This window comes from Rhinolophus sinicus, linkage group LG18 (assembly GCF_036562045.2).
Source record: "Rhinolophus sinicus isolate RSC01 linkage group LG18, ASM3656204v1, whole genome shotgun sequence".
NCBI classification, from domain to species: Eukaryota; Metazoa; Chordata; class Mammalia; order Chiroptera; family Rhinolophidae; genus Rhinolophus; species Rhinolophus sinicus.
This window is the reverse complement of record NC_133767.1, coordinates 12,535,487-12,549,494: the sequence shown is the minus strand read 5'-3', so window position 1 is coordinate 12,549,494 and position 14,008 is coordinate 12,535,487. Positions and strand designations below refer to the sequence as shown.

The 14,008-nt window shown below is 53.7% G+C and overlaps 2 protein-coding genes and 1 long non-coding RNA gene across 9 annotated transcripts in view; 1 reads left to right on the top strand and 2 right to left on the bottom strand.

Annotated features, from left to right (window-relative positions):
* Window positions 1-118: 118 nt before the first annotated feature.
* ROGDI (rogdi atypical leucine zipper) lies at window positions 119-6,140 on the bottom strand. The gene is made up of 11 exons (XM_019756417.2): window positions 6,014-6,140; window positions 5,866-5,937; window positions 5,019-5,101; window positions 4,692-4,746; window positions 3,885-3,965; window positions 2,994-3,089; window positions 1,894-1,992; window positions 1,443-1,556; window positions 1,277-1,326; window positions 1,049-1,175; window positions 119-724 (listed from the first exon to the last, which is right to left on the bottom strand). Exons 1-11 carry the CDS (start codon window positions 6,056-6,058, stop codon window positions 683-685), a joined length of 864 nt encoding a protein of 287 aa, XP_019611976.1. The 5' UTR covers window positions 6,059-6,140; the 3' UTR covers window positions 119-682.
* Window positions 5,132-6,810, top strand: LOC141569510 (uncharacterized). The gene is made up of 2 exons (XR_012493241.1): window positions 5,132-5,333; window positions 5,578-6,810. It is a non-coding gene; the product is annotated as an uncharacterized LOC141569510 (long non-coding RNA).
* Window positions 6,644-14,008, bottom strand: part of GLYR1 (glyoxylate reductase 1 homolog) — a 32,248-nt gene continuing 24,883 nt past the window's right edge. For 4 of the 7 annotated variants that reach the window (XM_019756415.2, XM_074323153.1, XM_074323155.1 and 1 more), the window contains 5 exons: window positions 13,794-13,895; window positions 12,921-13,083; window positions 12,451-12,630; window positions 12,042-12,166; window positions 6,644-8,802 (listed from right to left, as the gene is read on the bottom strand). In XM_019756415.2, coding sequence (XP_019611974.1) covers window positions 8,728-8,802; window positions 12,042-12,166; window positions 12,451-12,630; window positions 12,921-13,083; window positions 13,794-13,895 — 645 coding nt within the window. In that variant the 3' untranslated portion in view covers window positions 6,644-8,727. Of the gene's footprint in view, window positions 8,803-12,041; window positions 12,167-12,450; window positions 12,631-12,743; window positions 13,084-13,793; window positions 13,896-14,008 lie in introns of all 7 variants that reach the window. The other 3 variants (XM_074323151.1, XM_074323154.1, XR_012493239.1) reach the window with 2 other exon arrangements.

Below are 14,008 nucleotides of genomic sequence, written 5' to 3'. Positions count from 1 at the left end.
GGACCTGCTTAAAGGTGGTGTGAGGAGGCAGGGGCTCAGTCACTGGGTCGTCCACCCAGCTCTCACCAACAGGGACCCCCAACCTGTCCCCACGCAGACAGACATGTAGACAGAGGGGTTCCAGGCAAAGTCGGACGGTCTTTATTTCTTGGAGGCCCTAGTGGTATTGCCAAGCAAACACAGTCAAGGGCTCTCCAGCTCATGGTGAGTGGCTTCTGTCTGCCATTTTCCACCTCCTTCCTTCCCAACTCACAGCTTCGGGTCACCACCCACCCCTCACCTTCCAGCGGGAAGCGGGGTGTGGCTGCACCTCACTATCCAGGGGGCAGCTGCCATGCTGGGGTCAGCTCAGCAGGCAAGCAGCGAAGCGGGGAAGAGCCCTGGACCAGGCCCCACCTTGAGTCCAAAGGGCAGAACTAGGAATGTGGGCCACCTCTGGCCCTACCTTCCTGACCCACCCCCATCCAAAACAAAAAGCAAGCCAGCGTCCCTTCCCCCGCAAGGTTCCAGTGTTCACTCCCATCTGTGCAAATGTGATGGGCAAGACGGACAAAGAGGGAAGTACATTGCTGGTAGTGGTGGCTCTGGCTCTGGCCCACACACCAAGGGCTGTGTCCGGTGGGGACAGGGAACCCCTGGGCAGGGGCCACTTCCCAGGGGAACAGGCTGTTGGGCGCTCTGCTTAGAACGGCCTGTAGCTCCAGTAGCTGGAGAACACGGAGATCTGGGGAGGGAGAAAAGTCAGGTGACGTGGTGAGTGGTGGTGCTGGGAGGCCTGGCCCCTGCTGTACCCGGTGACCCAGGTGAGATTTCAAGGTCATCCTAGGTCAGTGTATCGGAGATGGTACTATTGCCCAGCAACACCATGGCCCATCTGCCTGGTGTGTGCGGAGGGTACACTGGACCTTAAGATTTGGGGTGCTTTGGAGGTGTGACAAGAGCCCTCGGAATCCCCCCAAAATGAAAGGGCTTAGCAGCCTGCTGCATGGCTGGCCCAGTCTGTCTGAGAGTGTGGCCCAGCCTCAACCCGCCGCCCCGGTGCCCCCACCTTATCCTTGAGCTGCTGGCAGAGCTGCAGGGAGACGGTGAAGAAGACGAGGGCATCATTGAGCCACGGGATCACAGACTCCACCTTGTGGACATGGCTCACCTCCAGGCGCTGGGAACCCCACTCGCTGTGGGGAAAGGGGAGGGCCCTGAGCACCCCAGCCCCTGAGGTGCAGAGGGTTGGGGTGTGGAAGGCGCTCCTGGGCACCCCTCCCAGCAGTGTACTTACAACATGGCCCCAGGGCTGTGAAGCACGGAACCTCCAGATGGGCGGAAGTTCTAGGCAGAAGAGCACCAGACACGTCAGGCCTCAGGGCTGCAGGGCATGGGCCTGTCAGGGCAGCGCTGGACAGGTGGACAGGTGGGAGGTGAGAAGGTGGGCGGGGCCTGCTCACCTTGGTGGAATTGGGCTGCAGGGCGTGCAGCTGGTACACAGTGAGGCAGAGCTTGTTGAGGTTGATATAGACGTTGACCAGCACATCAGAGGGCAGGGCGGGGGCAAACATCCGCTGTGGGCAGGCAGGCAGGCAGGATGAGGGCTGGGCAGGCACAGGACCCCCAGGAACCACCTGGTGCGAACCCCAGTCCCCATCCTATGCACTGGGGTTTCCAGACTCTTCCTAGGCACCCCGGGTAACTTCCTGTTCCACCGGGCTTGGAAACTACTGACTCAGATCAGGGGTGATATATTTGGGGGACACAGGATCGAAGCCGAGGACCCTATCCCATAAAACTATGCATAGCCATAGACATAGAACTCTGACTGATGACAATTTTGGGCTTCCAGGACCCGTTGGCACCCGTGTCCCTCCCAGAGGACCCTGTCTCCTGGACTGAGGCACTGACCGTGAGGCCACTGGCGGCGATCTCAGGCAGAGTGAGGGTGGCGGGGGTGGTGAGCCGGTTGCGAGCTCTGGTCAGCTGGAGCATCACAGCATCCATCAGCTGGGGGGAGGGGGCTGGTCACAGCTGCTGTGAGGGCAGCAGGGCCTGGTCCTCATCCCGCCCCCACCAACCCCAGCATCACGGAGCGAGTTATGGGGGCCCCCAGCTCTGCCTTGGTGGTCCTGGTCTCAGGGCCTGAACCCCCCAAAATGGAGGGCTTGTTAAAGATGCAGGACATTGGGCTCCAGCTGGGGGAGGGGGCAGGACGTCTGCACTGTGGACCACTGGTCCAGGAGGTTCTACTGCACAGGATCTTGGGTGCTGCTCCAGAGGGGAATGGAAGATCCCAGGAGTTAGTCTCAGGGGTATAAGAACTTGGTGGATGGGGGGGAAGGCAATTAAGGAGTTTCGAAGGGGCTCTAATCCAATTAGGGTGCAAGGGGCAAGGAGGGCTTCCTGGAGGACGCAGTGTGACAGCTGAGTTGAGGACTTAAGTCAGGCACCAGCCCCATTTTCACAGGTGAGGAAACTGAGGCTCTGAAGGGATAAGGTCACATAGCTAATAAACAGTAGAACCATCTGGAACTCATCCCTTCCCTTTGCTGCAGAGCAACGCCCTGACTTGCTCTCTGAGGCTCAGCTCTTCCCTCCATGCTTTATGAATTGACTTTGTTAATTAGGAAGGTTTCCCTATTGTTAGTACTACTACTAGCAGCTACTATTTACAGAGCACCAACTAGGGGCCGCTTTACCTACATTATCACAATTGGTAATCACTACATCTTGTCCCCGTTTTACGGGGGAGGAGAGGCTATGGAGGCACAGAGAGGCTAAGTAAGTGACTTGAGGTTGCACAGCATTTAGTGGAGCCCCTCGGAGCAGAACCGAGGTCTGATTCTGGAGTTTGGGCTGTGAGCCATTTGACTATGGCTCACCGTGTACACTGAGAGGTGAAGGGTCAACCGTCAGCTACACTAGAGGAATGGGGACAGCACTCTCAGGGGCCTGGGCAGTGGCCAGGGCTGGGGAACCTGGCTCCCCTCTCCCTGCAGGCAGCTCACCTTGAGGACCTCTGCACCGGTCCTGAACTGGTAGTTCTCATCCCGGTTGTCCAGGAGGTAAATGGCTTGGCTCACATGGTTCCTGGCGTCCTGGATCTGAAAACAGCGCCCACTGAGCCGTCAGGGGGCTGGGTCCCAGCAAGGAGAAGTGCCAGCTTCAGAGCAGCCACAGTCTCCAGGGGCCAGCCCACTCTACGGGGCTGTCATCCTTGGAGGGGTGGTGGGTGCTGCCTGCCTGACCCCTCCCCTATAGATGTGGCCTCGCTGGGTGCTGGGCATATGGCCCAGACTGAGGCAGCCTCGGTCCCTGGCCTCATGCAGCTCACCTTCTAAAGGAGAACAGATGGTAACAGGGTAAAGCCACACGGTAATAGACTGCACACATGACTCCCACAAGGAACTAAACAGGGGAGGAGGTCAGAGGAAGCCTTCGGGAGGTGACTTTTGAGCTGACACCGTGTGATGAGAAAAGCTGGGGGAGAGGACTTCAGGCAGAGGGCAAGCACGAGCAAGTGCCAGGAGCTAGAGACTAATCACGGCCAGCTGGGGTGGTGGGGACAGAGGCTAGAGCCGTCACCTAGGAGTTGGTAGGGAGCATGTACTTGGTCCCCCGAAGCCACGGGAAGGCCCTGGAGACTACGCAGGGAGTGACTTGTTCAGGGGGATCCCTGTGGTTCCTGCTGGGGCCTGAGGGCCTACAGAAGGACAGGTCCCACTTCCCATAAGGCTCTAGAGCCCCAGGCCCCACCCACTCCAGCTTCGCTGCTAGGAAACACCCTCTCAGGCTTGCTGTGGCCACAAATCCCCAGGGTGACCAGTCCCTGGAGGCCTGCAGGCCTGCCCCTGCCTGCCCTGGTAGCCTGCACCTTGGCCAGGGAAGGGTCTAGTTACCTGCTGCAGCTTCCACTGCTTGTCCTCCCGGAAGGCGAAATGTAGCAGCTGGTTGTTCCGGGGCATCTTCAGGTTCACGTCCTGATGGGCAAGAGTGGGATAAGCGTGCAGAGGGCTGCCCTCCTGCTTTTGGCCACTCTGAGCTCTTGCGCCGGGGGTAGAAACGGGGTGTGTGTGCTGGCTTAGGCTCCAGCCACTCTGTGGTGGGGGGGACTCCCAACACCGAGGCCATTTCAGGGTGTGGGGGGAGTGAACAGGGAGGTCAGGAAACAGGAACTCAGGCCCAAGAGGAACAACAAACAAATGAAAGGGAAAAGAGGCCAAGAAATAGGAAGGTGGCCTTGGCTGAGAGCAGGCGTGTGACTGTGGGCAGACAGGGAATATTTACACAGGCCAACAGACTGAACGCCCACCCGTGAAGGAGAGGGACCTTCTCCCATGTTTTGGCGCCTGGCACAGGGTCGGGTGCAGATGGAGATCAGCGGTTGGCTGATTCCACTTTGATCTGGGGCCAGCCTTACCCACCAATGCCCATGCTTCACTGGGCCCAGACTCTGGGCTAGGCCGTGTGCAAAGCATACCCTTCTTGCACCTCTCACCGAAGCCCCACACCAGTCCCGTGAGGATGTTGGGGGTGGGGGGCTTGTCATTTTACAGATGAGGAAACTGAGGCCCAGAGAGGTCAAGGATCCTGCCCAGAGTCACACAGCCAGCTAGTGGCAGAGCTGAAATAAGCAGGAGGCCCCCATACTCTTTCCCACTGGCTTCTCCAGCAACATAGGAAGGGGAGAGGGGCCAGGGACTCACCGCCTGGCTCAGTGCGTCCCCTTGCAGAGTCAGCACGCCCTTCACCTGGTCTGTGCTGCAACACATAGGGGTCAGAACAGTGCCTGCAGCTGCCCCTTCCTACCACCCAGACCATCCAGAAGGGCTGTTCCTGGCTGTCACAGCATGGATCCGATTTGTCCCACCATCTGCCTTACCGCACACCCTTTGCATATTGGAGCTGAAATCAGTCTGCAGGGCAGGGCCTCGGCCGTGCCACCTCTCCTAGAGGGTATCCCAGGCGTCACCCCTCCTAAGGAGCCCATCCAGCCCCCTCCTCCCCCGATTTCTGCCCCAGCCCCAGCTCACCCACAGCTGCCCAAAATGAAATTCTCTTGCTTGGCGGGCCCCTCGGTGCCTGAACCTGGCAGAGTAAAGCGGAGAGCGGCCTCCTGGGGGACAGAGGGGAGTGGTGTTAATCCAGCCCAGCACTCTTTCCAGAAGCCCCATTCCCAGGTCGGCTAGGGGACCACGAACAAGGTGGGCTGGCCTCACTGGAACCTTCCCGCTGCCCCGGCCCCTCCCCCACGGCCTGAGTTTCATGTCCTACGTGAGCGGATACCAGTTTCTTCCACTTTCTCTGGTCGCCTAGCCGACTATGCCCAACACGAGGATATAGAACAGGTACCGTCCCAGCTTGGTTAAGGTGCTGGGGTGTGGGGAACAGAATCAGGGAACCACAGTAGGCATGGCAACCCGCAATTCTGGCCATACTAGGCAATGCCCGGACATCTGTGAGTTGACTGCCTGGCTTATCTTCACGGCAGCCCTGTGAGGCCTGTCCTGGTATCTCCTTTTTACAAATGATGATTGGGAGGCCAAGAGAGGATAAGTCCTTGGCTAATGTCACAATGCTGGGGTCCTTCAGGTCTCAGGTTAAATGTCACTGCTTCAAAGGAGGCCTACCGCGCCCCACCCTGGGGCTCAATCCAGGCCCACCGAGCTCACGGCTGCTTGTGGAATAGGGTAACTATCGACTCGTGCCTCCGACTGGACAAGTCCACTGAAGGCAGGGCCCCGTCTGAACATCGCGCGTTCGGGGACGCAGCGGGCGCTCGGGGGGCAGGCGCGGCCGGCCGGGGGCAAGGAGCCGCGCCAGGGGAGGCTGGGGAAGGCGGGCGCACGCAAAGGCCCGCGGCCATCCGCGACGTGTTACCTTGAGGATGTCCTGCAGCTGCCTCAGCACGGCGTGGACTTCGTCGTGCAGCAGCCAGCGAAATTCCTCCTCCTGCGGGGAGAGGCCGCTGTCAGCCGCTCGGGCCCACCGCCCCGACCCGTCCCGGCCGCCTGCCCACGCGCCTCACCAGCACCGCCCGCTCCACCGCCGTCGCTGCCATTGCGGTCGCCATAGTCGCCGCTCGCCGCCCAGCGACAGTCTCCGGCCAGCCGCCCGCCGCTTCGACCGTTCGTGGGGCTGGGGCCCACCCCCCGCCGCCGATTGGCTGAGCAGGGACCCGCCCCGCCCCAAAACACCAACTCCTACCACCGATTGGCTGAGAGGGCACCCGCCCCGCCCCCGGTCACGACACAGCGGAATGGAACGAGGCTGGTGGATACGCAAACCCGTTCGCGCCGGCTGCGGGATGCGGTCCGCACCAGCCGCCGGCGCCGTGCTCTCCGGTCGGTGAGCTGCGGCCCTTGTCCCGCCCCTTCGCGGCCCTGATAGGGCGTCCTGCCCCGCTTGCACTCATCGATTGGCCGGCGGGATGGCTTGCTTTCGTAGCGCCTGGCGATTGGCCAATGGGGCATTCTGCTCTCGCTCGGTCTCGCCATCGTCCCTCTGGTTCGGTTGGTCCAGGAGAAGCCAGGGGAGGACTCGAGGAGGCCGCCGCCCCGCGCGCAGCCCACCGACCCTTCTTCCATCCAACACCTCCCTCCACCGCACAGCGGTCGGTGTCCCGGGGGCAGGTCACCGCCAAGGTAATCAGTCACAGTTGTGTTACCAAGAAACGTTTTATTTTGCTTGCAGTAGCTTTTTGTTAATTGCACAAAATCATGTTTTGTTTTTGCCATTTAAACATTATCACACAATCCTATTCTGAAAGACAATTGTTCATTAAAAACAAAGCAAAATAAAAATTCACAACCTTAATTACCTAGATTTGTCATTTAAAGGAAAAAAAGGGGCAGCAGAGGGGCTTTCTTACAAGCTTTTCACAAGTGTCACATTTTCTCCTTAAAAGGGAAGGATTTCAAAACAAAGGTGAAATAGCTTAAACAGAAATATTCATAAAAAGGAACTTTACAGAACTGTCAACAATATTAAGACAACATTGACTAACCAGTTTCATTACAGCATCTTCCCCCACTTCCCCCCCTCCCCCCAGTGTCCAGCTAGGACTATAACAGGCTTTGTGTTCAGACAGAAAAGAATTCAAAATCCCAGTGAAATCAACTGTGCTAAAAACCCACAGGCATCTTCCTTGCCCCCCTGCCCTCCTCCCCATGTCTTCTGAGATCCCTTAACCTGGGTTCTGATGAGTGGAAAAGGGCCAAGGTTGTGAGAGGGAAGGACCCACACCAGTGTGGCCACCTCATTATATATTCACTATAAATGCTGACCTTCTGACAAGTATGACTTTGAAAAATGCAACCCACGCAGAGGGAGACAACACTGACATCCTTTAGGTGACTTCTCCTTGCTTTTATGCCACATTTCAAGCCTCTCTGGTCCCCTATCCAAGGAGAAATGCTAGGGCCTTGAGGATGTCTTGGATCCATCTGAGGGTCAGTTAGTTCAGGTTTGGTCAGGCCCAGCTCTCCTCTTCCCTCCCGACAGACCCCAGGGCCCTAGAAGCACCGAAGACCATGCTGCTGACTGAAGTGAAGACACATTCCTGTTTCAAGAGCTGAGCCTAAGAAATGGTCATCGTTCAGGCTGGGTCTGGGCCAAAGGGACAGACAGGAAGAAGTACTGTCTCCATGGGAGGAAAAGGGGAAGGGAAAGAATGGAGAGGTGGGCATGCGGAAGACTTGTGCAGGGACAGGTGGGAGAAAGGGGGGCCATTTTGAGGGGACCGCCTCAGAGTGGATCTTCAGAACTAGGTGGAGCGTCTGTGACGTAACGGAAACCGGAAAGAGCCCATCTCCTTCCCTCCTCACTCAGTGGCCCTCAGATCCCCCTTCCCAAGGGCTGGAATGCAAACCTAAATACTAAAACAGCCTGGTGAGGCATGAGCTCCCCTTACACCAAAGTAAGGAAGTCTGATCCCAGCCCAGGGCTCCGCAGTGACGGTGACTTCAGGGACAGGTACTGAAGAGCAGCGAGGAGAGCAGGCTTCTGTGAGGCGCACTTACAGGCTGGCTATTTGCTGCTCTCCCTGGAAGCCAGAGGCCTGTCTTCGCTTGACTTGGCCAATCTCTTTTCAGTTCACAAAGGCATTTCTGGAGAGTTGGTTACACACTGGTAGCTTAAACATGACAATCCTCATCAGCTGGTCACCTGAGGTTGGAGGGCCCACGGGACTCTCCATTTAGTCTGTGCTGGTTCACGTTGGCCCAGAGCCTCTCTCTGCAGGGGATCCAGTGGGGGATGTGGACCTGACCACAGCCTCTTCGCTCTGACGGAAGCAGTGGGAAGGCTTCCAGCTCGCCTGCTGATTCTAGTTCCTTGACTAGAAGGGGGTCTGAAATAAGACAGGCTCGGAAGGAGGAAAAAAAACAAAGCCAAGCAGCAGTTTCTGGGCAGCTTCTATCCTGGGGCTAGAGCCTGTGTGCGTGTGTGGTGGGTGTGGTGTGTGGTGTGTGTGTGTGTGTGTGTGTATGTGTGAACACACAGCCACCTGGTCCGAGGGCCAGTGCCCAGCTCAAGAGCTTTCCCACAGGCCAATCCTGCTGACATCCCTTCCCTCCACAGGACCTCCAGGGGAGAAGTAATGCTGTGTTCTGTGCTGATGCCAAGTCTCAAAGTCTGTATAAAAGGAGATGGAGACAGGTGGACTGGTCCAGAGTGAAGTCCCAGGACCCCAACCCCATATGAGGAAGAGGGGGTCAGAGGGAAGATTAGGGGGGCAGGGGCTTAGTGTATGTAGGCCCGGTACACGGCAGACATGTCGTTGTCAGACTGGTCCAGTGCCTTGGCTCTTTTGTACACCTGGAAAAAAATAAGATGGGCTCAGCCTCTGGCCACACAACTAAAAGACACGGATCTGCTTCCTGGAGGTAGTTCTAGATGTGATTAGGCAGGTAAGTTCTGGAGTCCAGGCTGTCGGGGTGTGACTCCTGGTTCCTTCACTAACTGGAAAAAGTGCCTCAGCCACTGCTTCTTGATATTACGGAAAGGTAACAGGGTTATGGTGAGTATTAAATGGAGTGAGGGATGCAACATGTTCCGAGTGTCAGCACAGAGGCGGGGCTCAGTGTTAATCATTATAGCCACGTCCCTTCCTGCCAAAGACCCTCCGAGGACTTCCATGTTCTTCTCTGGGCCACTTTCCTCGCCCTTTTCTCTGCACAGGATACCCTTTCAGCAAAGCCTGGCTCCTTCCCCGCCAGCTCCAAGGCCTTCCCTGCCCCCTCATCTAAAGCACCACTTTACCCTGGTCACCTCTCTATTCTATTTAATCACATTTCTGACCATGTGAAATTCTTACTTGTTTAAATACTTATGTGCTCATTTTGTGCCTCCTTCCATTAAAACGTAAGCTCCACAGGAAGGGAAGGGGCTACACCCCAACATGGCCCCAAGAGCCTAGTGCGGTGCTTGGTAATTAATGGCCATCCCAGAGATACTAGGTGAATGTTATAAAAATATGGAAAGAATTAAAAGCCACTGTTCACCAAGGGCACTATGGCATCCAGTCATGCTGAGGAAATGCCGCGGGACATAAGGTTCCTCCCATGTGACCAGCTGCATTTTTTTTCTTTAAACATAGTCCAGTTGGAGCCATAACTGAGTGTCCATTACAGCTCAGGTGTAGCTAGCTGTCAACTCAGAATGAAGGCTAAATAAAGACCTTTTCAGATAAAAGAAAACCAATCGTCACTACCAGACCTGCATTACAGGAAATGCTAGAGCAGGTTCTCCGAGCTGAAAGGAAATAATACCAAAGAGAAATTCAATTCTTCAGAAAGGAACAGAGCACTGGAAATGGCAAATTAGAAAAATAGTTCTTTTTCCTCTTAATTTCTTTAAAGTACATATGACTACTTAAAGCAAACCATTCACATAGGACATCTGTACCCTAAAGCAGGGGTTCTCAACCTGGGGGGATTCTGCCTCCCAGGGGACCATTTGGTAATGTCTGGAGACATTTTCTATCAACTGAAAGGGTGCTGCTGGCATCTAGTGGGTAGAGGACAGAGATGTTGCTAAACATCCTGCAACGTACAGGACAGTTCCCACCACAAAATGTCAGTAGTACCCAGGTTGAGAAAGCCTGACCTAAAGGATGAGGGAGAGAGGTAAATGGAGCTACATTTTAGGTGGGAGGTACAATATTTACTCTAAGTGGGCTGTGAAGTTAAGGATGCATAGTGCAATTCCTAAAGACAGAAGAAGACTGCATCGTTAAAAAGCCAATAGATAAAATGGAATCCTAGAAAATATTCAGGTAACACAAAAGAAGGCAAGAAAGGAAGCAATGACAAACAAAAGCCAGAGGGGACAAACAGCAATCAAATGATAAAATGCGAACTCCGAACCCAACCACACATCAATAGATTTCAAGACACACTACATATTAACGGACTTGTTAACCTTAAGATGCAAACAGACAGCCTAAAGTCACACCATCCAAATGGCCAGAAAGTGCCATGCTCCACTGAGAAATCGACCAAAATCTGTTTCCAAGCTAACGAATCACAGTGAAGGCAAGTTGGAAATCACCTCATAGAGAAGTGTTGAGGAAAGCACCTCAACACTAGTCACACATGGAACCTTTCAGAAGTAACGACAGTTCAAGACAAGCTCGTCAACAATAAAAAAGATAAAATACACAAGGAAATCTACTGCCAAGAGAACCCACAGGTAAAACCAACAGGAAGAACCTGAAAGTGTACTGCAATCTGAAAGAGTGAAATAAATACTCTGACAAGGAAGGGACAGAAGACAGAATTCAGGGACAAAAGATTATGCACTATGAAAAGGCAGGTCTGGAAAGAGCAGTACTGTGGTTTTTTGTTTTTTTTTCTTTAACTTTTTCTTTGCTGGCATAAGCCACTTAAGACCTGTAAGTATTTAACTTGAATGGAAATGTGTGTGAGCTTATAGTACTAGAAGCTACAGCTTTAAAATAAATGAATCTGTGTGTTTCATAAAATGTTTTTATTGTAACTCTATGGTAAAGACAAATACTGCTCAGGTGGATTTTTTTTTAAGATTACATTTCTATCAGGTTGAGATAAGCAAGCTGTACTTCTAAAAAACTATTTTCAGAAAGTGCATGTCTAGGTGCTTAATACATTACTCAAAAATGTTAATAACTAAACGCTCCAATTAACAGGCAGTTATTGTCAGAATGGATAAAAATGCAAGCACCAAGTATAGTCTGTGCAAAGGATTAAACATAAAAACACAGGTTGAAAGTAAATGGATGGAAAAGATATGCCATGAAAAGAGTAAGCATGAGAAGGCTATAGCGGCTGTAGTAAAATCAGACAACAAGCTTGAAGACAAAGATTAAGAGGGACATTTCATAATAATGACAGGGCAAATTCATCCAGAAAACATGCGCATAAATGGCTCAGAGCCTAATAACAAGAGATTCAAAGGCATTAAGCAAAATGCACCAAGTTAAAGCGAGAAACAGACAATCCCACAATCATAGTTGGAGACTTTAACACCCCTTTCAGCAACTGAAAGAACCAGAGAGAAAGGTCAGTAAAGATGATCTGAAAAACATCACCAACCATCTTGATCTAATCGATATCTGCAGAACACAGCACCCAACTACTACCGAACAGTTTTCTTAGGTGCATGTGGCACAGCCAACGAAACAGACCATCTGCTGGGCCACAAAACAAGTCTGAATAGATTTAAAGAGTTAAAAATCATACAGGGTGTATTCTTTGACCACAAAAGAGATACATTAGAAATCAATAACCATTAGACATCTAGGAAAGCCCTAAATATTTGATCAACTTTTAAGTAATCTACAGGTCAAAGAAGAAATCATAAGGGAAGTATTAATAAGTAAGCACAGCTCAGAAGAAGTGTCCAGCTTTAAATGCTCCTGTTAGAAGAGGCATGTGTAAAATCAGTGACCTAGGATTCCACCTTGAGAGGTTATACAAGGAGCAAAGAAAAGCCAAAATAAGTAGAAGGAAATAATAATCGAAGAAAAACAAAGGGAAGGCTGCTGGGACTTGTGCCACTGCCTCTTGGTTAGTTACCTCATTGGCTGCAGCTGCCATAGGAGTTGGATGGTTGACGGCGTCGCCCAGTGCAATGGCTAAGCGGAGATCTTTCTGAATGTATTTCAGGTAGAAATCAGGCTTAAAGTTTCCTTGCAGGATATCTGAAGAGGGAAGCCACTTATCAGAAGAACTGAAAGGATTGGGCAGTACTGTCAGGGCTCAACACCTAGCATTTCTTTCCCCTCAGATACCCAGAGACAAGTTCCCAGCTGGTACCCCCAAATCCCATCCATGGTGTCTCTGGACCCCCTCTGACTGGGGGCATGGACTGACTGGAGAGGGTTCATCTTTCATACCAATGAGCCCCTGGAGAAAAGACTTGTGACAGCTGCCCAACCCAGCTCCAGTCAAAAATAAAATGCAAGGGAGTCCAAAGGCAACGTACTTTGGCACTTCTGGTCCAGGAAGATGCTGGCCAACTGCCCTTGATTGAGGATGTCCAAGAGTGTCTGCTGCGACTGGCCTGTCACTTGGGCCAGGGTCAGCCCCTCAGCAATGGTAGCCATGAAGCTCCCCTGGACCATGTTCACGATGAGCATCATCTTGGCTGCATTGCCAACCTCACCTGCCCAGGACAAAGAGTCAGGGTCACTGCCCAAGGATCTGAAGGCAGGGGTTTTCTGCCCACCCTCATCCCTGCTCGGACCCACCTCTAGGCCCAGGGAAGGCCCCATTCACCTGCCCCCGACAGAACTGGCTCTGACCCTTCTGGCTCTTCCTCCTTCCAGGCACTGACTGTGCAAGTCAAAGGAAACCTTCCCACGGGGGCCCCAGGCAGAGAGGCCGTGCGGGACTGACGCTGTCATCAGTGCGGTCTAGAGGGGATGTGGCCCGACAGGTGGGCAGATATGTTACCTAGGAAGAAGGAGGTCTTCCCCATTGCCTGGAAGCAGCTGCTGCAGTCCTCATATAAGCCCCTGTCTCCGGCTGCTAAGATCACCAACATCCCATCATTAGACAGCTGCTGATTCCCTGAGACCGGGGCTTCCAGAAAGCGGCCCCCCCTGGACACAATCACCTGGAAAGGAAAGTCACAGCTTCTGGAGGCCTTGCCTCTCCCCAGGATCTCGGGCAGGGAGCAAGGAGCGTCCTCAGGTGGGAGACTTGGCCCTCCACACTGAGCCCCCAAGCCGACATCTGTACCAGGCGCTGGCCTAATGCCGTGCGAGGGTCAGCAGACTGTCCTTCAACAGACGCCTGAATCACAGGCAGTGGACAGAACAAGGCTGGGCTCTCCTTCATGAGCTCCCATTTACTCGGAAGTTCTTTCAAAGACCAAAGACTATAACCAAACACGGCCGTGCCAACTGCTTGGCCAACCACCGCTCCCTGACTTCAGCCATCCTCAGAATACAGATGGGCCAGAAGCCACTGCCCCCCTCACTTGGGCCCAGCATCTCAGGGAGCAGAAATACTCTGCTAGTATCAAATGCAGACAGACGTTTAAACCAAGAAGGCTGTGCTGGCAGCCTGCATTGCTTATCATTGCGAGGGTGGCAGCTATAGGACCTGCAGCCTAGCCCAGCTGGGCAGCACCTCTCCTTTCATGGCCACTCAAACTAGCTGCAGCTTTGAAGGTAGAGAGTGAAGACAGGCTCGTGCCAAGGCCTTGCTCTTCTCTGGCTTTGGCTCTAGAGGAACCCTGTTGCCCACACTTGGGCATGGTCAGCCTGAGTTTTAGGATCCATCCAAAAGGATGCTGGAGGCTAGCGTGTACAAGGCCGCTACCTGGGCCAGCTCGGTGACGGTGTCGGCGTCCACTGTTGACATGTCCACGTAGCACTTGCCAGGGCGGATTCCTTGCAGGACGCCACTGGGGCCCAGCACCAGCTGTGGGGACACACGGGAGAAGCAATAGCCCAGGCCCCCAGCAAGACACCCAGGAGCCCCTTAGACCTTTTCCTTTTTTGGCTTATTTCCTGATTAGGAGCTAATCAATATTA

Coding starts and splice junctions, on each gene's coding strand:
- ROGDI (XM_019756417.2), bottom strand. CDS start 6,058: ATGGCGACCGCAATGGCAGCGACGGCGGTGGAGCGGGCGGTGCTG. Junction 3,966..4,691: donor GGGACGCACTGAGCCAGGCG/GTGAGTCCCTGG, acceptor CTTGCCCATCAG/GACGTGAACCTGAAGATGCC. Junction 3,090..3,884: donor AGCAGTGGAAGCTGCAGCAG/GTAACTAGACCC, acceptor CGCTGTTTTCAG/ATCCAGGACGCCAGGAACCA.